This window comes from Grampus griseus (assembly GCF_964374135.1).
Source record: "Grampus griseus genome assembly, chromosome: 3".
Lineage (NCBI taxonomy): Eukaryota > Metazoa > Chordata > Mammalia > Artiodactyla > Delphinidae > Grampus > Grampus griseus.
Genome location: NC_139019.1, coordinates 166207035 through 166226940, shown reverse-complemented (window position 1 = coordinate 166226940; position 19906 = coordinate 166207035). Strand labels below are relative to the sequence as shown.

The following is a 19906-nucleotide window of genomic DNA, read 5'->3' as shown; positions in this document are numbered from 1 at the left end:
AAAGGCTCTCCAATCCTTAGAAACATTTCAGAGTTATAAGAGATACGTATTCACAATGGTAAACGTTTTCAGGAAATGCTCTAGGAACAAGAGATCAGCGGCCTACTTTCTCCAGTATTCCTTTACATCCTGACTCCTAATACCGTTTCAGTTTCATGAGACAATACAATACACCTGGACCGTGATGCCACAAGTCTTCACTAAAAGCCCCTAATACTTCTTCCAGTTTCTCAGCCATAAATCTCCAAGACTTTCGACCTCCCTATCCTTCTACTTTGATTCTAGGTCTACTCACCTGATCTAACCTCCTCTCAAGAGGAATCTCTTCATCCCTGTAAAACGTTGCTATCTAAAGCCATAAAGTTTCTGGGAATTCCCTGGCAGTCCAATGGTTAGGGTTCCACGCTTTCACTGCCAGGGCCAGGGTCCTATCCCTGGTGGGGGAACTAAGACTCCCAAGCTGCAGTGGCCAAAAATAAATAAATAAATAATGAAGATGTAAACTTTCTGAGGATAAATTACAATTCAGTCAGATTTAGTAGGTTCATTATATAGCTCATGACCATAACGCTGGGAAACAAGTCCCTCACACCAGAGTGAATAACAGCCATTAAAAATTCCCTTTCCTTTTACTGAAAGATGACTTATAAGATTCCTAAAACTTATTTAGACTGTGCATAGCCACCTTAACTATTTGCCTCCTTCTATGACATGATTATTAACACCCGTGAATCTCTGCCGTGGGAGGTCACTGCACCGTTAGCCTTTGACTGACTCCAGGCTAATACTGAGAACTCCACATTTCTTGGTCTCCCAAATTACAATAAGCTGTTTTCTTTATCTGTCGGTAGCTAAAATGGATCGTCAAGCTCAAAAACATAATGGAAACCAGAGTCCAACTGGGTATCACAGTCACTCTCGCAACTCATTGGCTGAAGAATCTCCCCATTGCTTCAGGACAGCAGCCTCAGCCACATAGTTAGCAGAAGCCATCTTAAACTTAGGGTCACCTCTTCACCTCCAGTGTCAGAGGCCCCAGACTGAGATGCAGAAGCGTTTGCTCCCTCTCGCCCTAACTGCGGTTTGAAGCTCCCTTCCCAGGTAGGGGGAATCACAGAGAGGAAGCTAAACTATAATGAAAAAATGAATGGTGCACAGGGAATTTATGTTGCCATGTGGAAAGGTCAAGTACATCTAGGCGGTAACTGTATACATATCTCCGTGGGGAAAGTGCAGCAAGAGTTGTGCAATGACACTATGCATCAAAATTTGAAAGCAATTGTTATTCATGTAAGACATGTAAGATGCATGGGCTATGGAGTAAAACAAACCACTACACAGGTCCTGGACCACAGCCCTGCCTTCCGGGGCCTGACCCAGCACCCCAGCACCAATCCGCGGGAGGAAAAAGATACCTCTCTTCCGCTCCGAGATGAAAGAAGAGCAGCCTCCGGCGTCTGCCCAACCTCCGAGGCCCTGCCCCTTACGCTGTGCGAGGAGCCTGGAAATGCGCGTGCGCGTGCGCGTTTGGATCTGCGCGTGCGCAAGGCGGCGGCTGTCTTTGCTGTGCGGTCCGGCGCGGGTCTGAGGTAAGATTTTCGCCTCTTGGTGTGTCCCGCCTCTGTGCGGTCAAGCAAGAGGAGAAGACACCAAATAAGAGGGTCAGAGGACGTGGCCTTGCGCGCTGACCTGGCCGCCCCGGCCTCCGGCCGGCGCTCCCGGGCGGCGGCCCTTCCCGCGAGAGTCCGGGCCCGCTCGGCCAGCGGAGGTCCGGGCGGCAGCTCTGGGTGGAGGCGGGTCGGCCAGGCCTTGTCTTCATCCGCGATGCTCCCGATTTCAAAAGGCTCCAGAGCAACCTTTGGGTCCTTTCTCCACAAGGGAAAGGAATAGCATCTCTGTCGTTCTTGTCCCGGCACTCCGGCCCCAATGGCCCCCTGTCCCCGGGTCCCGGTGAGCACTCGGTGGCTTTGTTCCGGCCGTGGGTGTCGGTTATTGAAGTTTGGTAAGTTATATTCCGTTGGAAAGAGAAACCTTTGCAGGTTATTAGGCAGCACGTGTGTGTGATCTAAATAAATGCAGGAGTGAAAGAATTCATATAAATACTAAATTTACCACGTCAGAGCCCTGTAAAGCCCCAAAGCTTCAAAAGTATAGGAGTCTCAGGGAAGGAAGACGACGTAGGCTGGTTTCTGTTAGTAGCAGAAGTTGGAATTGAATTTACCGTAAGTAAGATGAGTTTTGACGGGTGGATTTTTCTTCCAGGTATTCATCTTGAAACTATTATTATTATTATTATTATTGTCCGCGCTGCGCAGCTTAGGAGATCTTAGTTCCCCAACCAGGAATTGAACCCCGGGCCCCTGCAGTGAGAGCGTGGAGTCCTAACCACTGGACCACCAGGGAAGTCCCTCATCTTGAAATTCTTATCTAGAGAAAATCTGTGACGTCAATAAAACGAACATCCATGAACCCTTCATCTAGATTCACTAATTAAGATTTTATCTCTCGTTATATATATTATGATGAACCATTTAATGGGAAATTGCAGACATTCACTTCCCCCTTTAATCTTCAGCGTTCATTTCTTAAGAATGAGGACAGTCTCCTACTAAGAACAAAACTGCATTGTCCACCAAGAAAATCAAAAATTTTCCACTTTTCCAAGAGTATATTTTATAGTTGTCCGGTTTTTTGGAGAGCTAGGATCCAAATTAGATTTGCACGTTGCATTTTGGTTTTAGATTTCTTTTACCTAAAACATTTGCCTGTATTTTTGGTTCCTGCCTATTTCAGGATTTTTGTATTGTAAAATGTTGGCATTCTGATATGATGTTTTCCTGTGATTTCATTTAATTAACTTGTCTATCTCATACAGTGGACATTGTGTCTAGAGCAGTAGTGTCTAATACAAATATAATATGAAGTACAGATGTAATTTTTAAAATTTTAGTAGCCAAGTTAGGAAAAAATGAAGTTATTTTTAATAATATATCTTATCTAACCCAGTTTATCCAGTTATTAATATATAGTTATTGGTGAGATTAATGACTAATGTAGCTAATATAAAATTATTAATGAAAAATTTTACATTTCTTTTGTACTAACTGTTGGAATCTGGTATGTATTTTATACTTAAGCACATCTCAGTGTGGCTGCTAAATTTTTGTTGGAAATTCTTGATCTGTATTTAGCTTTCATAAAATTTACTGTTGAAAAAGTAGACTTGGAAACCCAGATTGCTCCAAACGTGCTGAAAAGTTTTTTAGTAACTGAGCAATTTTATTTCTAAACTTAATTAAAAGTAAGTAAAATTAAGAATTCAGTTCCTCAGTCACACTAGCCACATTTCATGTTCACAGTAGCCAAATAGAGCGAGCCAATGGCTACTAAGTTAAACTGCAGGTTTAGAGACGTGAAAATTTCCTAGGTGATGTTGTGTACTTCATATTGTATCCCATCAATATGGGATCAGGAGGCACATAAATGCAAGTTGTCCCACTGTGTATTAGGAATGCAAAGCATTTAGTCAAGGTGCCCATCTCTCTCGTGTAGTCACATTTTTCTTTTTAGTAATCTGTGGGTGATACTTGGCAATAGGGGAATAATCTCTTCCCCACCCCTTTCGATCAGTAGTTTTAACATCACTTGTTGATCTTCGCTTCAACCTGTTTTTACATTGGGAGCTTATGAAATGGTATTTTTTTTTTTCTAATTCTGTCATTCCTTCTCTATTCTTTAGCTGTCAGTCTTCTGTAAACAAGAGCTTTCCCTCCCCACTTCCCCTGCCCTCTATATTTTTTTCCCTTTCGGAGTGTCACAACATATCCGTGGATTTTTCTTTCATTCATCATATTATAAACAGTTGCTGTCATTTGATGCTCAAGCTGTCCCAAACTTGGCCAGGAGGAGTCCTTTTAATTTGACTCATGTGTCCCTTCAACACATACCTATTAGTCTTTGAGTGTAAATCCCCAGTTCACTTTGTACTTTCCAGTTACAGACCTGTAATAAATGATTTCTCCTCTTTCCTTATAGACACCAAGGTCTCTGTGATGGGCTCAGTGCTACTGGGATATAACTGTATCTAGGCCTTTCAGTGGTTATCTAAAAAATATATATATATATATTTTTTTGAGACAAAATTGAATTCAAATTGTATTTATAATTTTATATCCTCCTTTTCATATAAATTATTATCGTGAACATACTCTCATATTGTTATTCTTCAAAAACCCAATTAAAAATATATTTTCTTACATTGTAAGTTCATACTCATTCCTAGTAAAAATTTAATATGTGCTTTTTTCTTTATTTTATACTTGTATCTCTTTTCTCTTATTATAAAAACCATGGTTTGTAATACCATTAGTATATTGTTTTATCCAACAGTATGGGTACAGTAGTTTCAAAAATTATAATACCAATATTACTAATGGTAGACTTGCTCAATAAAGTATTAAGTTTCTTTGCATTTTTTTGTCCTTAATTGTTTATATTAAGTATATGCAGTTCATAGTACTGTGCTCAAATATTTGTGTGAACTCTAAGTCTTTTCTCTCATCGTTTTGTTATCAGTTTGATACACTATTATGTACATTTCTGTTTACATTTAGTTTTAAGGTTTGCTTCCTTTCTGAATTAACTTATTTTTTTAATTTATAAAACTTTTTCACGATTCAAAGGTAAAACTGTATAAAAAGGTATATTCAGAAGTCTTACATCACATTACCACCAGTAGCTAACCATTTCCATTTTATTAGTTTCTGATGTAAACTTTCTCAAAATTCATATATATATATATATATATATATATATATATATATTCCTTCTTTCCTTCCTTCCTTTTTACCTTCACATGAATGTACTTCTTTCCCCAATTAAACTAAATACTGGAAATCAATCTATATCAGTTCGTAGTGATTTTCCTTATCCTTTTTTGTGGCTGCTGAGCCCTTTATTAGTGCATGTATGGTAGTTTAGTCAACTAGCGTCCTATGGATAGAATTTGTGTTGCTTCCAATTATCCTAACCAAAGCAGCCTAATAACAGTAGGAGCAAACCTGTAGTGCAAAAAAACCCAGATTTTTTGACTCATTGCAGTGAGGGAGACTGCATAGCAGAGGAACTGTGGATGTCTCAACCAAACAAAGCAAAATGTATACTTATGGATTCTGAGAATTGTGACATTTTAGGTGAAATTTAAAGGAAGCAGTAATTTGATAGTCTCAAAGCAAAGCAGGACTGTGTTAAGGGGTTAACATCAGGTCTGTACTACAAACAACCCAGGCTCTTGTTTCCTTGGAAACAATAAAATTAAGATAGATGTGGAATATTGTGTCCAGAAACCCTTTATTTGAAGCTCAGTTCCAGGTTTTTAAATCAAGACTGCTTCTTGATGTCAAATATCAAAATAATGATGTATATCCTCCAGGCAAAATTGGGATGTTTCAGTCTTACTGATACAATTTCAAACAGTGAATCTCTGATTGTCTCTGATTTTACAGAACAAAGTTTCTCAGTGAATAAGAAAGCAATAGTAACTCTGTTACATATTCTTTCATGAGATGGTCAGTCAAGTGCTGCCACAAGGGGAGACTGGAGGCCCAGGAAAAAACAAAGTTTATTATACTCTTTTAAGTCCTAGAGGCAAGGCAACATGTAACCATGCAGGTTGATGTGGGAAAACACCAAGATGGTCAAGAGGCAGAAGGCACAGGAGAGAGGGGAAGGTTTAGGTCACTGCCTTTATTGGGGTTTCTATGGGAAAGGCAAGGCAGGGCAGAGGAAACAGCCAGGATTGACTGCTTTGAATAATTTTGTCAGGCTTCGGGTATATGGGTGGTCTCTAGTTGCCTGCTACCTGGCCCTGGGATGTTTAAGGCAGAGAAATATTGCCTCCTACAGTGGATGGGTCTGCTGGAGGTAAGTATGGTTCTCGATTGGTTAGTTTGCATATCAAAGTCATGCTTCGGTTTGAGTCCTTTGTATTTCTCAGAGTTGGCTAGCCCCAAGAAGCAGTCTCTCCCCAGCCAGAAAGGATTTTTTCAGATGTCAAAAGTCATATAATATACAGAAAAAGTGTGTGTGTGTGTGTGCGCGCGCGCATGAGTGTCCAATACAGTCGGTACTCATGTTTTGATGAGAGTAAGGAAACCAGGGCAATGATAGTAGAGACTTTTAGTGTGGCATAAGTGCCCCTAACCAACACAGAAAACATTTTACTGTGATAATGGAAAGGAGAAACACAGGTAAAGTACGAGGAGTCCTTGTAGGCCAGCCTATAATTTAAGTTTCCCATTTATATTGCATTAGTCAAGAAAATAAATCTGAAATTTTTTGCAGTCCCTAACAATATCTTAGTGGAGTTGTAGAGTAGATTAGAAATACTCTCATATCAGGTTGACACATCTGGCGGTGGTGTTGGAGGGGATGAGCTGATAAGTTAGTAAAGTACATGTAAAAGTTGGTGGTTGTGTGTGGAACCAAGGAGAAGGAGTGCTGGTGGCTGCAACGCAGAAGGTCTTAGTGGAAAGCTGGAGGCGGTTAGTGGAAGAAAGCATCAGGGAGTGGGTGGCCCTCTTCCCAGAGGGTCCAGGGGTTGGCCAATATGAGGCACGTGCCTCCTGGGGAAAGCAGTAATCTCCACTAATTCCTTTTCCTTTTTAAAATTAAAACTTTGTTTTTAGAGCAGTTTCAGGTTCACAGCAAAATGGAGGGGAAGGTACAGAGAGTTCCCATCTGTCCCCTGCTCTCCCCCCAGCCTCCCCCATTATCAGCATCCCCTACCAGAGCAGTACATTTGTTACAGTTGATGAACCAACATGGGCACCTCATAATCACCCGAAGTCCGCAGACCACATTACAGTTCACTCTTGGTGTTGTAGATTCTGTGGCCTTGGACAAACACGTAATGACATGTTTCCCTCGTTACGGTATTATGCAGAGTATTTTCACAGCCCTAAAAACCCTGTGTCTTGCCTATTCTCCCTGACCCCCACAATCGTTGGCAACCTCTGGTCTTACTACTACATACTTTTGCCTTTTCTAAAATGTCATATAGTTGGAATCACACAGTCCATTAATTTTTGGAATGATATCGATACTAGTGACCTCTACCAGATTTCCTTGTAGGCATGGAGTGTAGGGGTGTATGTTTTGGCAGAGAGCAAGGAGTATACCTGGATCGTGGGCTAAGCAGACAAGGAACTCAGAATCATAATAGAATTCCTAATATCAAAGGAAGAAAAGCACAAAGTGTCCTATGTCCAATCTGTGCGTTAGAAGAAACAGTCCCTGGGGTTTAGCGTCAGGGTCAAGTTAGCCCAGGGGGCAAAGTTATCTCCAATGGCGAGATCTCAGACTGGGGTGATGTCTCCTGGAGTGACGTCATCTCTGGCGGTGAGCTCCTGGGCCAGTGTGATGTTGCTGAGTGTGAGACTGGAGTATCCTTTTCAAGTGGGTACCTACTCCAGTTGATGTGGATCTCAGCATTTGCCATGTTTGGTTGAAACACTGTCTTATTTGGAGGGTTTGGGCCTCTGGATTGTAAACCAATGAAAGCACCCAGACCAATAATAAGTCCACAGTTACCTAAACTGTGGTGTGTAGCTAAACTCGACAGGGTTTTTAGTTTTTGAATGAAGTTTAGGCTCCCATATCAGTAGAACAGCTGCCTGGTCTTTGGGATAATCTATGGTTAATAGATCCCAGTGGAGTACACCCCCTCAATCTGGCCTCCAGCCCTTATGGGATAGGGCAAGATTAAAAAAAATTATAAATATAGGTTAAGGTTTGAGGCAAAATAGAGACCTTTTCAGTTGGACTGGAATTTAATGAATAGGAATTGTTCAGGAGACTATTAAGCATCTCAGTTAAACCAGTTATTGGGGTCATGAAAGTTCTATGAATACCTTTTCCGAGAGCCCAACATTGTGTATTCTAAGCAGTGAAATGCGTGTCTTTGTTACTAGCAGTAATGCCTATAACTCCAAAGGGAATAACGAGCATCCTGGCAAGGCCTTGTTCTGTAGTCTTAGTTATATGTAAAGACATGTGATTTTGATTTATATTTTCGGTGCCTGTGAGGCAAGAGATTGCCAGAGTTCTGTACCATGAAATAGGACAAATTTTAGATAATAGCCCAACAATTTATAATAAATGTGATGATGGGACCATTTGTTGGCTAGGGCATCCAGTGCTGAGATGACTGCCTGAAGTTAGACCAAGTGTGTTGTTTCTTGGGTCCCATCCTTTATTTAGGGACATCATAGCTAAGGGATGGAAAGCAGCAACATTCCATCAGGCTCCATTACATATGATGGTTAACAGTGTCATTTGTATAGTCCTCCAATTCTCATTCTATTTACTCAGTTAATCCCAGGGGGCTTCCTAGGTAGTCAAGGGTCTGGGGGAGGGGTGACATCCTCCAGCACCATGGCATCTGGCAAGAGACGGGGAGGCCACCCCTCCTGAAGGTGGAATATATGAAAGGGCCCAGCTTTGGTTCCCTCCTCTCATAAGGAGGCCTCAGCAGTTATGCTGTGTTCATGGGGTATTGTTTCCATGACCCAAAGTATAATGGACAAGTGGTTATGGAGGGTCGCAGGCTCAAGGTCTGTGAGAATGTCTGTTTCCAAGAAAGTGTGTTGACAGCAATTACTGTTTATAATGTACAGGCATATCTTGTTTTATTGTGCTTTCCTTTATTGTGCTTAACAGATAATTGCATTTTTTTTAATTGAAGATAAATTCTCATATTGGAGAATAACGGTAACCTCAGGAGTTCAGGCTTTTGAGACGGAGTAACCTGCATTCAGACTCTGGCTCACGACTTCTTAATTGGTGATCTTGGGCCAATTACTACTCCTGTTTGAACATAAGTTGCCTCAACTATTGAATGACAGTAATAATAACTGTTGATAATCATGAGAGCTTCCACTGTATGTGTGTTCTGGCACATAATGAGTGCTCAGTAAACGGCAATTATTATTTATATTTATGTGGTCTACAGTTTCTAATGACTTTCACATAATATAACTTCCATCTTCTGCAGAGAGATGGCTAATGAATGATGCTTGATGACAGATGAGAAATGCCTCCTGCATAAAGATTGATGGTATGAGGTAAGACTCCTACTTAATCAAGAGGAATTGAGATTAACTTATCCATTAAATTCAGAAACTGTCTTGAAGAGACTTTGGGAATAAGACATGTTAAGGCAGATTTCATTAACAGATTCACAGGATGCCAGCCATTGACCTTTTCCCTTGTGGTAAGTCCTTGTTGATGCTTCTTTCAGAGACCGTGCTTTAACTGGCCTGTGAGCAGCCTGTCTTGTGGTCTGGGGCTATGCAGTCCTGCTTCTGGGCTGTCTAGGAGGGGGCTTAAGTATATAACAATATCCTGTTGTCTAAATCCTGGGGCTTGGGAAAGAGGGGTAAGTATGCCTATTTTTGTGGGAGAGGTTCTGCTTAATCACATGAGTTATTATTGTTAGCCAAAAAATTCCCCAACAGTTTTACTTCTCTGGACTTCAATTTCTTTATCTGTAAAATGAGATTAGATTATTAAACTCTTCTTCTTGTTTATCAAAGCCCCAAATCCCATTTCTGACTTCAGATGAGGCGGGCTATAGGGCATTTTATGGCAGCAGTGTGTGTGTGTGTGTGTGTGTGTGTGTGTGTGTGTGTGTGTGTGTGTGTGTGTATGTTCACTTAGAATTAGTGTGGAGTGGCTGCCAGGCTTGTGAGTATGGAAACTGTGGGCAGCCTGGATTCTCAGGTTTTGTTTCTTCTCCTCAAGGTTGTCTTTCTCAAGACTTTTTCTCTTTTCATGAGAAGTCAGAAGGGGAAAGGATTGTGACTGGGTGTCTGACAAATTATTTTCAGGTCAGTAGGAAATTTATTCTTTTATAAAAGCACATGCTTCTTCCTACGAGGTGGATATGTTTCCTACTAGTGAAACAGAGCTTCTGTTTCAAATAGGGCCTGCTTAGGGACTGAGTCCCCAGTTAAATTTCCTCAGGTCTTACTTAGGGCCTTTCATTTACACAGGAGAATGATACTATCACTCCAGTATTTACTAATTCATTCCAGTATTTACTAATTCAGTCCAATTCGTCCATGCTGATTGTGTGCTCTCATTTTGCTATGATAGACAGGGAGCCAACATGTGCCTCTGAGAATTTCTACTGTCACTGGAGGAATAATTCATTTACCAGCATTTACTGTGTCTGTAATGTTCTCAGGACTATGGCTAACCTGTCAACAGAGAAAAATAAGACCAGAAGAGGTCACAATCTAGTTGTGGTGAGATACGTTCAGTTAGGTGAGAGAGGTGCTCTTAAAGCTACGTAATTGGATGAAGTCACCATGAATACGTCCAGGTAGAGAGGAGAAGGGGCTTGAGGACCATCAAGCCCTGGGGTTGATTATGGAAGAACATAAAACCTGTCTAGGCTTTGAGTCTCCCTTCTTTTCCTCCAGGGAACATAGATGGAGATGGCAATTGCCTGATGCCAGGATGTTCCTCTTGAAAATGAAGATCTGTTCATTGTATTGGCTTTAATTTTTCTAGGATAAAAGGCTTAGGACTTCAAAATTATATATATAAGCTTGAGCTTGGGTTTTAGGCAAAAGACTGGCAACCCTTTTGGTGCACAGTGGGAGAGAGAGAGAGAGTGTGTGTGTGTGTGTTTGCATTTTAGTTTTATTTGCATTTTAGTTTTATTTGAAAATTTACTGGTTTGATAAAGTGGACATGAACAATTTTGTTGCTTCTCAAGTTATACCTGACAGTATTTGGTATCCCTGAAGAGCAGAGTCTTGACCCCTTATTTATGGAAGTATTTGTCATCCCTTGCATGTTCTTCTTACATCTGGCATCTTTCTCTGAGAGCAGGGCACCAGCTATGCAGACCTGGTCTGATCTTTCAGGTGGAACAAAGAGGAAAGCTGAAGAAAATGGAAGAGTTTTCCAAGTGAGGGAAAAGGCACATGTGATTCTTTATGAGAAAGAGCTGTAATCCATGAGAGCTGCAGTCCATTTGGAAATGTTAAACAGGAGGCTTTTGAAGAATTTTTTTCCTAAGGATGCTGAGGTCATTTGGGTTCTGAGGTTCCTTGGGTACCTCAAACTTCCCTTTCTCTTCAGCTTTTCATTCGCCTTCTTAAACTTCCTTTTGGCTTGACAGTAGGATCTGTCCCATTTTTTTCTTTAAATTTTGCATTTGCATTAAGCTCTTTATCCATTTCCTTTCAACGTTGTTTTCCTGGTTACGCTGCTTTCTGTTCATTGTCAGTCTCAACATTTATAGAATCATTTCTTAGTAAATCACCTACCAATTTGACCACAGCACCTTATCATGCCAAACTCTTAGTCCAGCCAAACTTCTTAATCTTTTCTTTTTTTTTTTTAATAAATTTATTTATTTATTTTTGGCTCCGTTGGGTCTTCGTTGCTGTGCACGGGCTTTCTCTAGTCGCGACAAGTGGTGGCTACTATTCGTTGTGGTGCACAGGCTTCTCTTTGTGATGGTTTCTCTTGTTGCGGAGCACGGTCTCTAGGTGTGCAGGCTTCAGTCAGTAGCTGTGGCTCGAAGGCTCTAGAGCGCAGGCTCAATAGTTGTGGCGCATGGGCGTAGTTGTGGTGCACAGGCTTAGTTGCTTTGCGGCATGTGGGATCTTCCCAGACCAGGGCTCAAACCCGTGTCTCCTGCATTGGCAGGCAGATTCTTAACCACTGCGCCACCAGGGAAGCCCCTTTCTTTTTGTTTTAAAATGTATCTTAAGTCAATGTTTGAAAGTAAATACACATTGGCCTTCATTTTTAACATCTTCCTTCCATTTATTTCTCCAAGAACATAATTTTTTTTAATCTTATTTCAGATTGGGAGATTTGTCTTAATGCCAAATGGTCAGCACCTCAGTGGAATATTTTGGATGGGAAAAAATCCAGTGTGGTGGAAATGGTAAGATTCACAAGATATAATTCCTTGCCTTCCACACTAGTGGAAAATTAGCAGTTCCATAAGATAGGAAACCTGCACGATAACCATGACAGTTATTTGAGACTAGTGTCATTCACCTGTTTTTCATAGTCTCTGGGCATTGTGAATTTGACAAAAACTTAAAACACCCCTCACGATATATTTCTTCACACAGAGTTCACTCAGCTGAATATTCCCATATATGTCATTCAGATGAAGTTTTTTGCTTTTTTTTTTTTTTGTGGTACGTGGGCCTCTCACTGTTGTGGCCTCTCCTGTTGCAGAGCACAGTCTCCGGACACGCAGGCCCAGCAGCCGTGGCTCACAGGCCTAGCCGCTCTGTGGCATGTGGGATCTTCCCGGACCAGGGCACGAACCCATGTCCCCTGCATCGGCAGGCGGACTCTCAACCACTGTGCCACCAGGGAAGCCCCAGATGAAGTTTTTGATAAATAATTTCATCTTGATCAATTATCAGCTAAACTCTATAAAAATCCCTTTGAAAGTAAAGAATACAACAAAACTTTCTAGCAGAATGATCACTTCATTCTGCTTGAAAGCACTGAGGGTCTGGAACCATGCATTGCAGTGAAAATGGAAGAAAAACAAAAACAAATAAAAAACTTCAGCCATACTAATTTGTTTCTTGTATAGAAAAACAATTCAAGGCAGAGGGGAAAATCTCTGAATATAACAAGATTGGAAAACTTTTTAAGTCATCATTAATCTCTTCATCAACAGGAGAGAAACTACATTGGAGAGAAATCAATTTTAACCATTGTGAAGAAGCCTTGAGTGAACACTCATGCCTTAAGGCTCAAAGGAAAACTTACATTAGAAAGAAAACTTGTGAGTGTTACCAGTGTGAAAATGCCTTCATAAAGAACTGTGCCCTTGATCTATACAAGCAAACCCATTCTGGAGAGAATGCTCCTGAGTATAATCGGTGTGAAACAGCCTTCAAACAAAATTTACACCTGGTTCACAAGAAAACTTACACTCAAGAGAACCCTATAAATGCGCTGACTGTAAGAAAGGCTTACCTTCTTCCTCGTACCTTAGGGAACGTTTTTTTTTCATGGTGGAGAGAGGACGTATGCTTTTAAAGAACGTAGGAAAGCTCTTTCACATTCTACAAACCTTTTTGTACATATGCGAACTCACTAGAGAAATATCCTATGAGTGTAAAGGATGTGGGAAGACTTTCACTCAATCTTCATGTTATTCAGCATTTAAGAATTCACAGAGGACTGATGCCTGTGAAATGTAAGAAACTTGAAAAAGGCTTGTCTTATTCCCCAGATCTTGCTAAGCATATAAGATTTTATACTAGAAACACTGTGTTTGTAAGGAGTGCAGCCCAGAGTTTACTTTTCTCAAAACAGTAGTCACCTGCGAATTTAAACTGGAGAATGTGGAAAAGCCTTTGTTAGTTCCTCGTACCTTACTGTACATACAAAGAATTCACACTGGTGAGATGCCTATCATTGTAAGGAATGTGGGAAAATGTTTAGTATTTCATCTTGCTTTAAAAGTCACCTGGAAACTCACCCTGGGGTAAAACCTTATAATTATAAGCACTGTGGGAAAGCCTTTATTTGATTCTCATTTCTTATTTGACATTTAAGAATGCACGGTGTAGGGACTTCCCTGGTGGTCCAGTGGTTAAGACTACGCTTCCAATGCAGGGGGCACGGGTTCTATTCCAGGTTGGGGAACTAAGATCCCACATATGCTGGTGTAGCCAAAAATAATTAAATTTTTAAAAATTAAAAAATAAAGAGTGCACAGAAAGACCTTTTGAATGTAAGGAATGTGGTAAAGCATTTAGATAATCCTCGTACTTTAGTCAACATAAAAGAAACACATACTGGAGAGAAGTGTATAAATGTAAAAAATGTGGGAAAGCCTTCACTATTTCATCAGGCCTTACAGTACACATGAGAACTCACACTGGTGAACAACCTTTTGAATGTAAGGGATGTGGGAAATCCTTTACTCGATCCACATGTCTTATTAAACATTTAAGAACTCACAGTGGGGAGAAGCCATATATATGAGGAATGTGGGAAAACCTTTAGTACTTCATGCCTTTCTGAATGTATACACAGTCACATTTGAGAGAGAACTGAACACTTGTAAAGAGTGTGGGAAAGCCTTTGATACTTTCACACTTACTGAACATGTACTAATTCATAGTGGAGGTAACCTTATTGTAAGGAATGTGGGAAGCCTTTTGCTCTGCCTTATACTTTAATTTTCAGCTCTGAGTTCACGGGTGTGAAAATATTACGAATGTAAAAAGTATAGGATTTTTTTTAGTTTTTATTCTCTGCTTTGGGAAAGTATGAAAGCACACATAATGAGAAATCCCCTGAATGAAAGGGATATAGGAAAGCCTTTGATTGTTCTTTGTCATTAGGAAACATGATTCATACTGGAGAAGAACCATAAATTATAAATATAGGGAGTGTGGAAAAGGCTATGTTAATTTATTGTAAAAGTCACACTGGAGAGATTATGTATGAATGTAAAAACAATTAGAATGCTTTCAATGAATATTTTTTATATATTTTTTATAAATAAAAATCCTAAAAAGTTTTTTTTTTTTTTTTTTAATGAAAAACCTTTGTTACAAAGAGGTTTTTAAATAACACCTTGGGAAAGTTTTGGAGTACATGTTTTCACTTACTGCATACAAGAAAATTGATACTGGGAAAGAAAACCAAGTAAATTTTTATTTAAATGAGTTGCCTTTCTTTGTGTGTTTTTTTTCAAGGTAGACCCATACTTTTAAAGACTAATGATGTTGAGCATAAATATGGTCAACTGATCTTTGATAGAGGAGCAAAGGAAATGGAATGTAGTAAATATAATTCTTTTCAACAGATGGCGCTGGAACAACCAGACACCCACATGCAAAAGAATAAATCTAGACACAGACCTTGCACTCATCACAAAAATTAATTCAAAATGCATTGCAGCCCTAAGTGTTAAACACACAACTATAAACTTCCTTGAAGATAACATAGAAGAAAACCTAGAAGACCTTGGATGTGGCAATACTTTTAAAAATATGACATGGAAGACATGATCCATAAAAGAAATAATTGATAAACTGGACTTTATTAAAATTAAAAACTTCTGCTCTAAAAAAGGCATTGTTGAGAGAATGAGAAGACAAGCACAAATTGAGAGAAAATATTTGCAAAAGACACAACTGATAAAGGACTCTTAAGACTCAGCAATAAGAAAATAAACAGCTGATTAAAAATGGACTAAGACCTTAATAGACACCTCACCAAGGAAGATATGCAGATAGCAAATAAGCATTTGAAAAGATGGCCCACATGAAAAAAAGAGACCACTACAAATCTATGAATCTGTGAGAATGGCCAAAATCTGGAACACTGATAATGATAAATGTTGGTGAAGATATAGAGCAACAGGAAATTTCATTTCATTGCTGGTGGGAATACAAAATTGTACAGCCACTTTGGGATACAATTTGGTGGTTTCTTACAAAACTAAACATAGTCCTACCAAGTGATACAGTATTCACACTCCTTGACATTTACCCAAGTAAGTTGAAAACTTAAGTCCACACAAAAACCAGTACATGCATGCTTTGGGGTTTTTTTGTTTCTTTGCACATGAATGTTTATAGTAGTTTTATTCATAATTGCCAAAACTTGGAAGCAGTCAAGATGTCCTTCAGAAGGTGAATGGATAAACTGGCACATCCAAACAACAAAATATTATCCAGTGCTTAAAATGAATGGACTATCAGGCCATGAAAAGACATGGAAGAACCTTAATGCATATACTAGGTAATGCATATTACTAAGTGAAAGAAGCCAATCTGGAAAGATTACATACTGTATGATTCCAACTATATGACATTCTGGAAAAGGCAAAACTGTGGAGATCAGTGGTTGCCAGGGATTGGTGAGAGTGATGGGTGGAATGTATAAGCAAAGCACAGAGGATTTTTAGGGCAGTGAAAAATACCCTGTATGATACTCTAATGGATATGCGTCATTACAGTTGACCCTTGAACAACAAGATTTTGAACTTCATATGTAGATCCATTCATATGTAGATTTTTTTCAATGAATATGTACTACAGCATTACACCATTCATAGGTGGTTGTATTTGCAGGTACAGAACCCAGAGGGCCAACTGTTAAGTTGTACTGGTGTTTTCAACTTTGAAGAGGGTTGGGGACACTAACCCCCATGTGTTTACAGTGGAGCTGAGAAAGGCTAGTGGGCACTTCTGCCTCAAAACATCCTGCTTTTTTTCCTTGAGCAAAGCCTGGAGTCCACAGTTCACATGATACTGCCTTGTCAGGCTGTGCTCATTATGTGGTGAAAGAACCTAGCCTCCTTAAAATATTTTTGGAATGGAATGTAGATTAATATTTTTCCGGTTTAAACACATGCTTCTAGTCTTTAATATTAGTAATTAAGTGCCTAAGATTCCTGGGCCCCTCTTTACATGGGCAGATATTTTATAGAACCGATCTGCCTGAGAGGCATGGTCAGCTGGGAGGGGTTGAGCTTTTAAATACAGATCTCCAGATATGGGTGATTCCATTAAATAATAAGGATCCTCCTAATGATAAAGTTTTTTTATGTCTAGGCAGATGTTTTATTCATGGGGGGTCTAGAAAAGGCACAGAGAGGAAGCTATTGAAATTTTTAAAATCCTTATTTCGGGCTGTCTAACTGTAGTAACAACAACCCCAAAGCACCTTAAAATCTGTCTTTACTACCAGATTTCCATTTTAAATCATGGTTCCGGTTATGCATATTTAAGAATCAGCCCTCTTTTGGCCCTGATAAAATCCATTTCTTGGCGGGTAGCTTAAAGTGCTGATCGAGACTGTTTTTTGTTTTTAATACCAGGATAATCATTGTTTAAATTGGAGTCCAGACAAAAAAGTTCTCTGACTTCTGGGGGACTTGCTTTGGTTAGGAAGGGGAGGGGCAGTGACCCCGCAAGAGAATCCATAACGGCTGAGTAGTGAAGTTTGGACTCCTTTTCCCTTCTGACTGCTCAGTCTCCTTTTCAAAACCTTGGGGACCTCTACTTTTTCCATCGAGGAGACCATATGGAGTGAAAAACCCGGGCTCAAGTGCCTGCACACCATTTTACTTAAATGGGCAATCAAGAGTAAGTTACTCTACTTGAGAAGCCTCCTTCGCTTAAAATAAACTTGCCTGCACTTCGCCTCAATTCTGTGCCCAGGCTCCCTGACCAGGCCTCAGCCACTCTCTCCGGGCCCGCCTCCCAGCCCCGCTCCCCGATCGGAGTTCCGGGGGGGTACTGAACTACTGGAGGCGGGAGCCTCAGGCCCGGGACCCGAAGCGGAGGTGCGCGTCCGCTGGCGGCTTGGTCCTCAATAGCTGCTTCGCGCATCTTACCCGTTTCCATATCCGTTGGCGTTTGATCCGGCTGGGCCCAAGTCCAGGTTCCGACCACGAGTCTGGAAGGGCCGGTCGATAGTGGGGAGGGGTCATGGGTAAGGTTTACGGCGCCAGCTGCTCCTGGGCCGCGGGGCCTCCTGCCGGGCTTCACGCGCGACTTCCCGCCCGGGTCCTCAAGACGCCCCGCTTGTCCTCCAAGCCCCGACCCGTTACATTCGCGCCTGCTGGGGCCGCGGCTTCTTCCCGTCTCCCGGACGACTGCTTGGGTGGTCTGTCCCCGGGAGGAGGCGGGTCTGGAAATAAGGGCAGGGCGCGTCCGCAGGGTCTTTTCTCCGTCGCCTGTCCTCCCCTCTTTAAAAGGCCTCCCCCAAGTCTGACTACTTTTCCTTAAGAAGATGCCCTTTCTTGTACCTCATTTTCTTCCGTTATGACATTCTTTGAAGTACTCATCAGTTCACGGAGATCTGCCCTTTTTTTTTTCTTTGATCTGTCTTACAGTTCTCTAGTGTGTGGAAGCAGCCTAGTCCCCTATTGGTGGACGATTGAGTTGTTCCCATCTGAATGGGCTTGTGCATGTTTCTTCATATTTCTGTACTTAGGACTTTAAGGTCGATTTTTAGAACTAAAGTTGTTGGGTCATGTGTAATATTCCTAGATATTGCCAACTGCCCCCGTTCTATTTTGAGCGCTCAGAACGTGTATTTTGCATCCAGCAAGTTGCACACCTCTCTTAGTTTTCAAATAATCTTAACCTATAGATGCTTTTGGATGTTTACATATCATCCATGAATGACAGGTTTATTCTTCTTTCACAGTCCTCCAAACTATCATGTCTCCCCATTCTTTTCCGCTCTCCCCAACTTACTGCACTGTCTGTATCATGATTAGTAGAAGGAGCCACTTCTTTTTCTGTGTCTCAAAGGCCTTCAGCTTGTATCTAGTAAATTGAAATGCTTGCTCTATGTTTTCGATACATTTTCAGGTTTAAAGACATTTCCTTCTATTCCTCTTTTCCTCGTTTACTATAATTAACATGTAACTAAAGTGTACAATTCAGTGAATTTTAGTATATTCCCAGAGTTGTGCAACCATCATCACAATATAATTTTAGAAAATTTTCATCATCCCAGAAAGAAATCCACAATATAATTTTAGAAAATTTTCATCATCCCAGAAAGAAATCCCATACTCATTAGCACTCACTCCCACTTCCCTACCCCCCAGGCCACCACTCACTAATCTATTTCTTGTCTTTATAGACTTGTCCATTCTGGACATTTCATATAAATGGAATCATACAATATTTTGTCTTTTGTGAATGACTTTTTTCACTATAATGTTTTCAAGGTTCATCCACATTGTAGCAAGTGTCAGTACTGATTCCTATTAATGGCCAAAAATATTCTTTTGTATAGATACATCACATTTTATTTATCCACTCATAATTTGATGGTCATTTGGGTTATTTCCACATTTGGGCTATTGTAAATAATGCTGTTATGAACATTCTTGTTAAAGTTTTTGCGTAGACTTACATTTTCATTTCTCTTGGGTTTATACCTAGGAGTGGAATGCTGATTCATATGATAATCGTATATTTAACATTTTGGTGGACTACCAAACTGTTTTCTAAAGTGACTGCACCATTATTCTTTACCACCAGCAAATGAGTTCTGATTTCTCCACATACTCACCAATTGTTATTTGTCTTTCTGATTATAACTATCAAAATGAGTGTCAAGTGGTATCTTGTGGCTTTCATTTGCATGTCCCTGGTGGCTAATAATAAGCATATTTTCATATGCTTAATGGCCATTGTATTTTCTTTAGAAAAATAGATATTTTGCCCATTTTAAAAATTGAGTTTTTTTAAATAGAGTTGGCCAAAATTATTTTTAAATCATGCAATGTTGGGTATTATCAAACACTTTTACTGTATTATTGAGATGATCATACTGTTTTCTACTTTGATCTATTCATGAAACAAATGACATTAATTGATTTTCTAGTAAGCCTCTCTTACATTCCTGGGATAAACTCGACTTGGTTCTGATGTATTCTCTTTCTCATTTTTTGATGTATTTGATTTGGACTTATTTTCTATAGACTCTTTGTATCTATGTTTATTAATGAGACCTCAGTATCATTTTGTTTTCTTATAATGGCTGTCATGTTTGATATCAGTATTATACCAATCTCAAGGAACATTCCTCTTCCTTTATCTACTTAATCAAGGTAATCCCTTTGATAAGGCAAACTGTTTTGTGACATCATCTTAAAAGTGGCCTGTCCATCCCCTCCCCTTCTTTCCCCGCATGGTAATTATGTAAGGTACTGTCATAGATTAATCAAAGTGCACACATGACGTTTTGGATCGTGCACATTTCTGGAGTTTTGCATAAGTGTGTCTAATCCCTGAAAGATTTGAGTCAGATTAGAATTTTCTCTTCTTTGAATGGCAGAACTGATATATAAAACCTCTGAGCC

General features: G+C 40.1%; 1 protein-coding gene across 1 annotated transcript in view; it reads left to right on the top strand.

Moving 5' to 3' along the window:
- Positions 1-1519: 1519 nt before the first annotated feature.
- The window catches only part of LOC309819970 (zinc finger protein 558-like), a gene marked incomplete at its 3' end in the record, with an annotated part of 29274 nt that continues 10887 nt past the window's right edge, over positions 1520-19906 (top strand). The window contains exons 1-3 of the mRNA XM_082650398.1: positions 1520-1589; positions 9053-9122; positions 11886-11968. Of these exons, the coding sequence (XP_082506524.1) occupies positions 11911-11968 (58 nt within the window). The 5' untranslated portion in view covers positions 1520-1589; positions 9053-9122; positions 11886-11910. The remainder of the gene's footprint in view (positions 1590-9052; positions 9123-11885; positions 11969-19906) is intronic.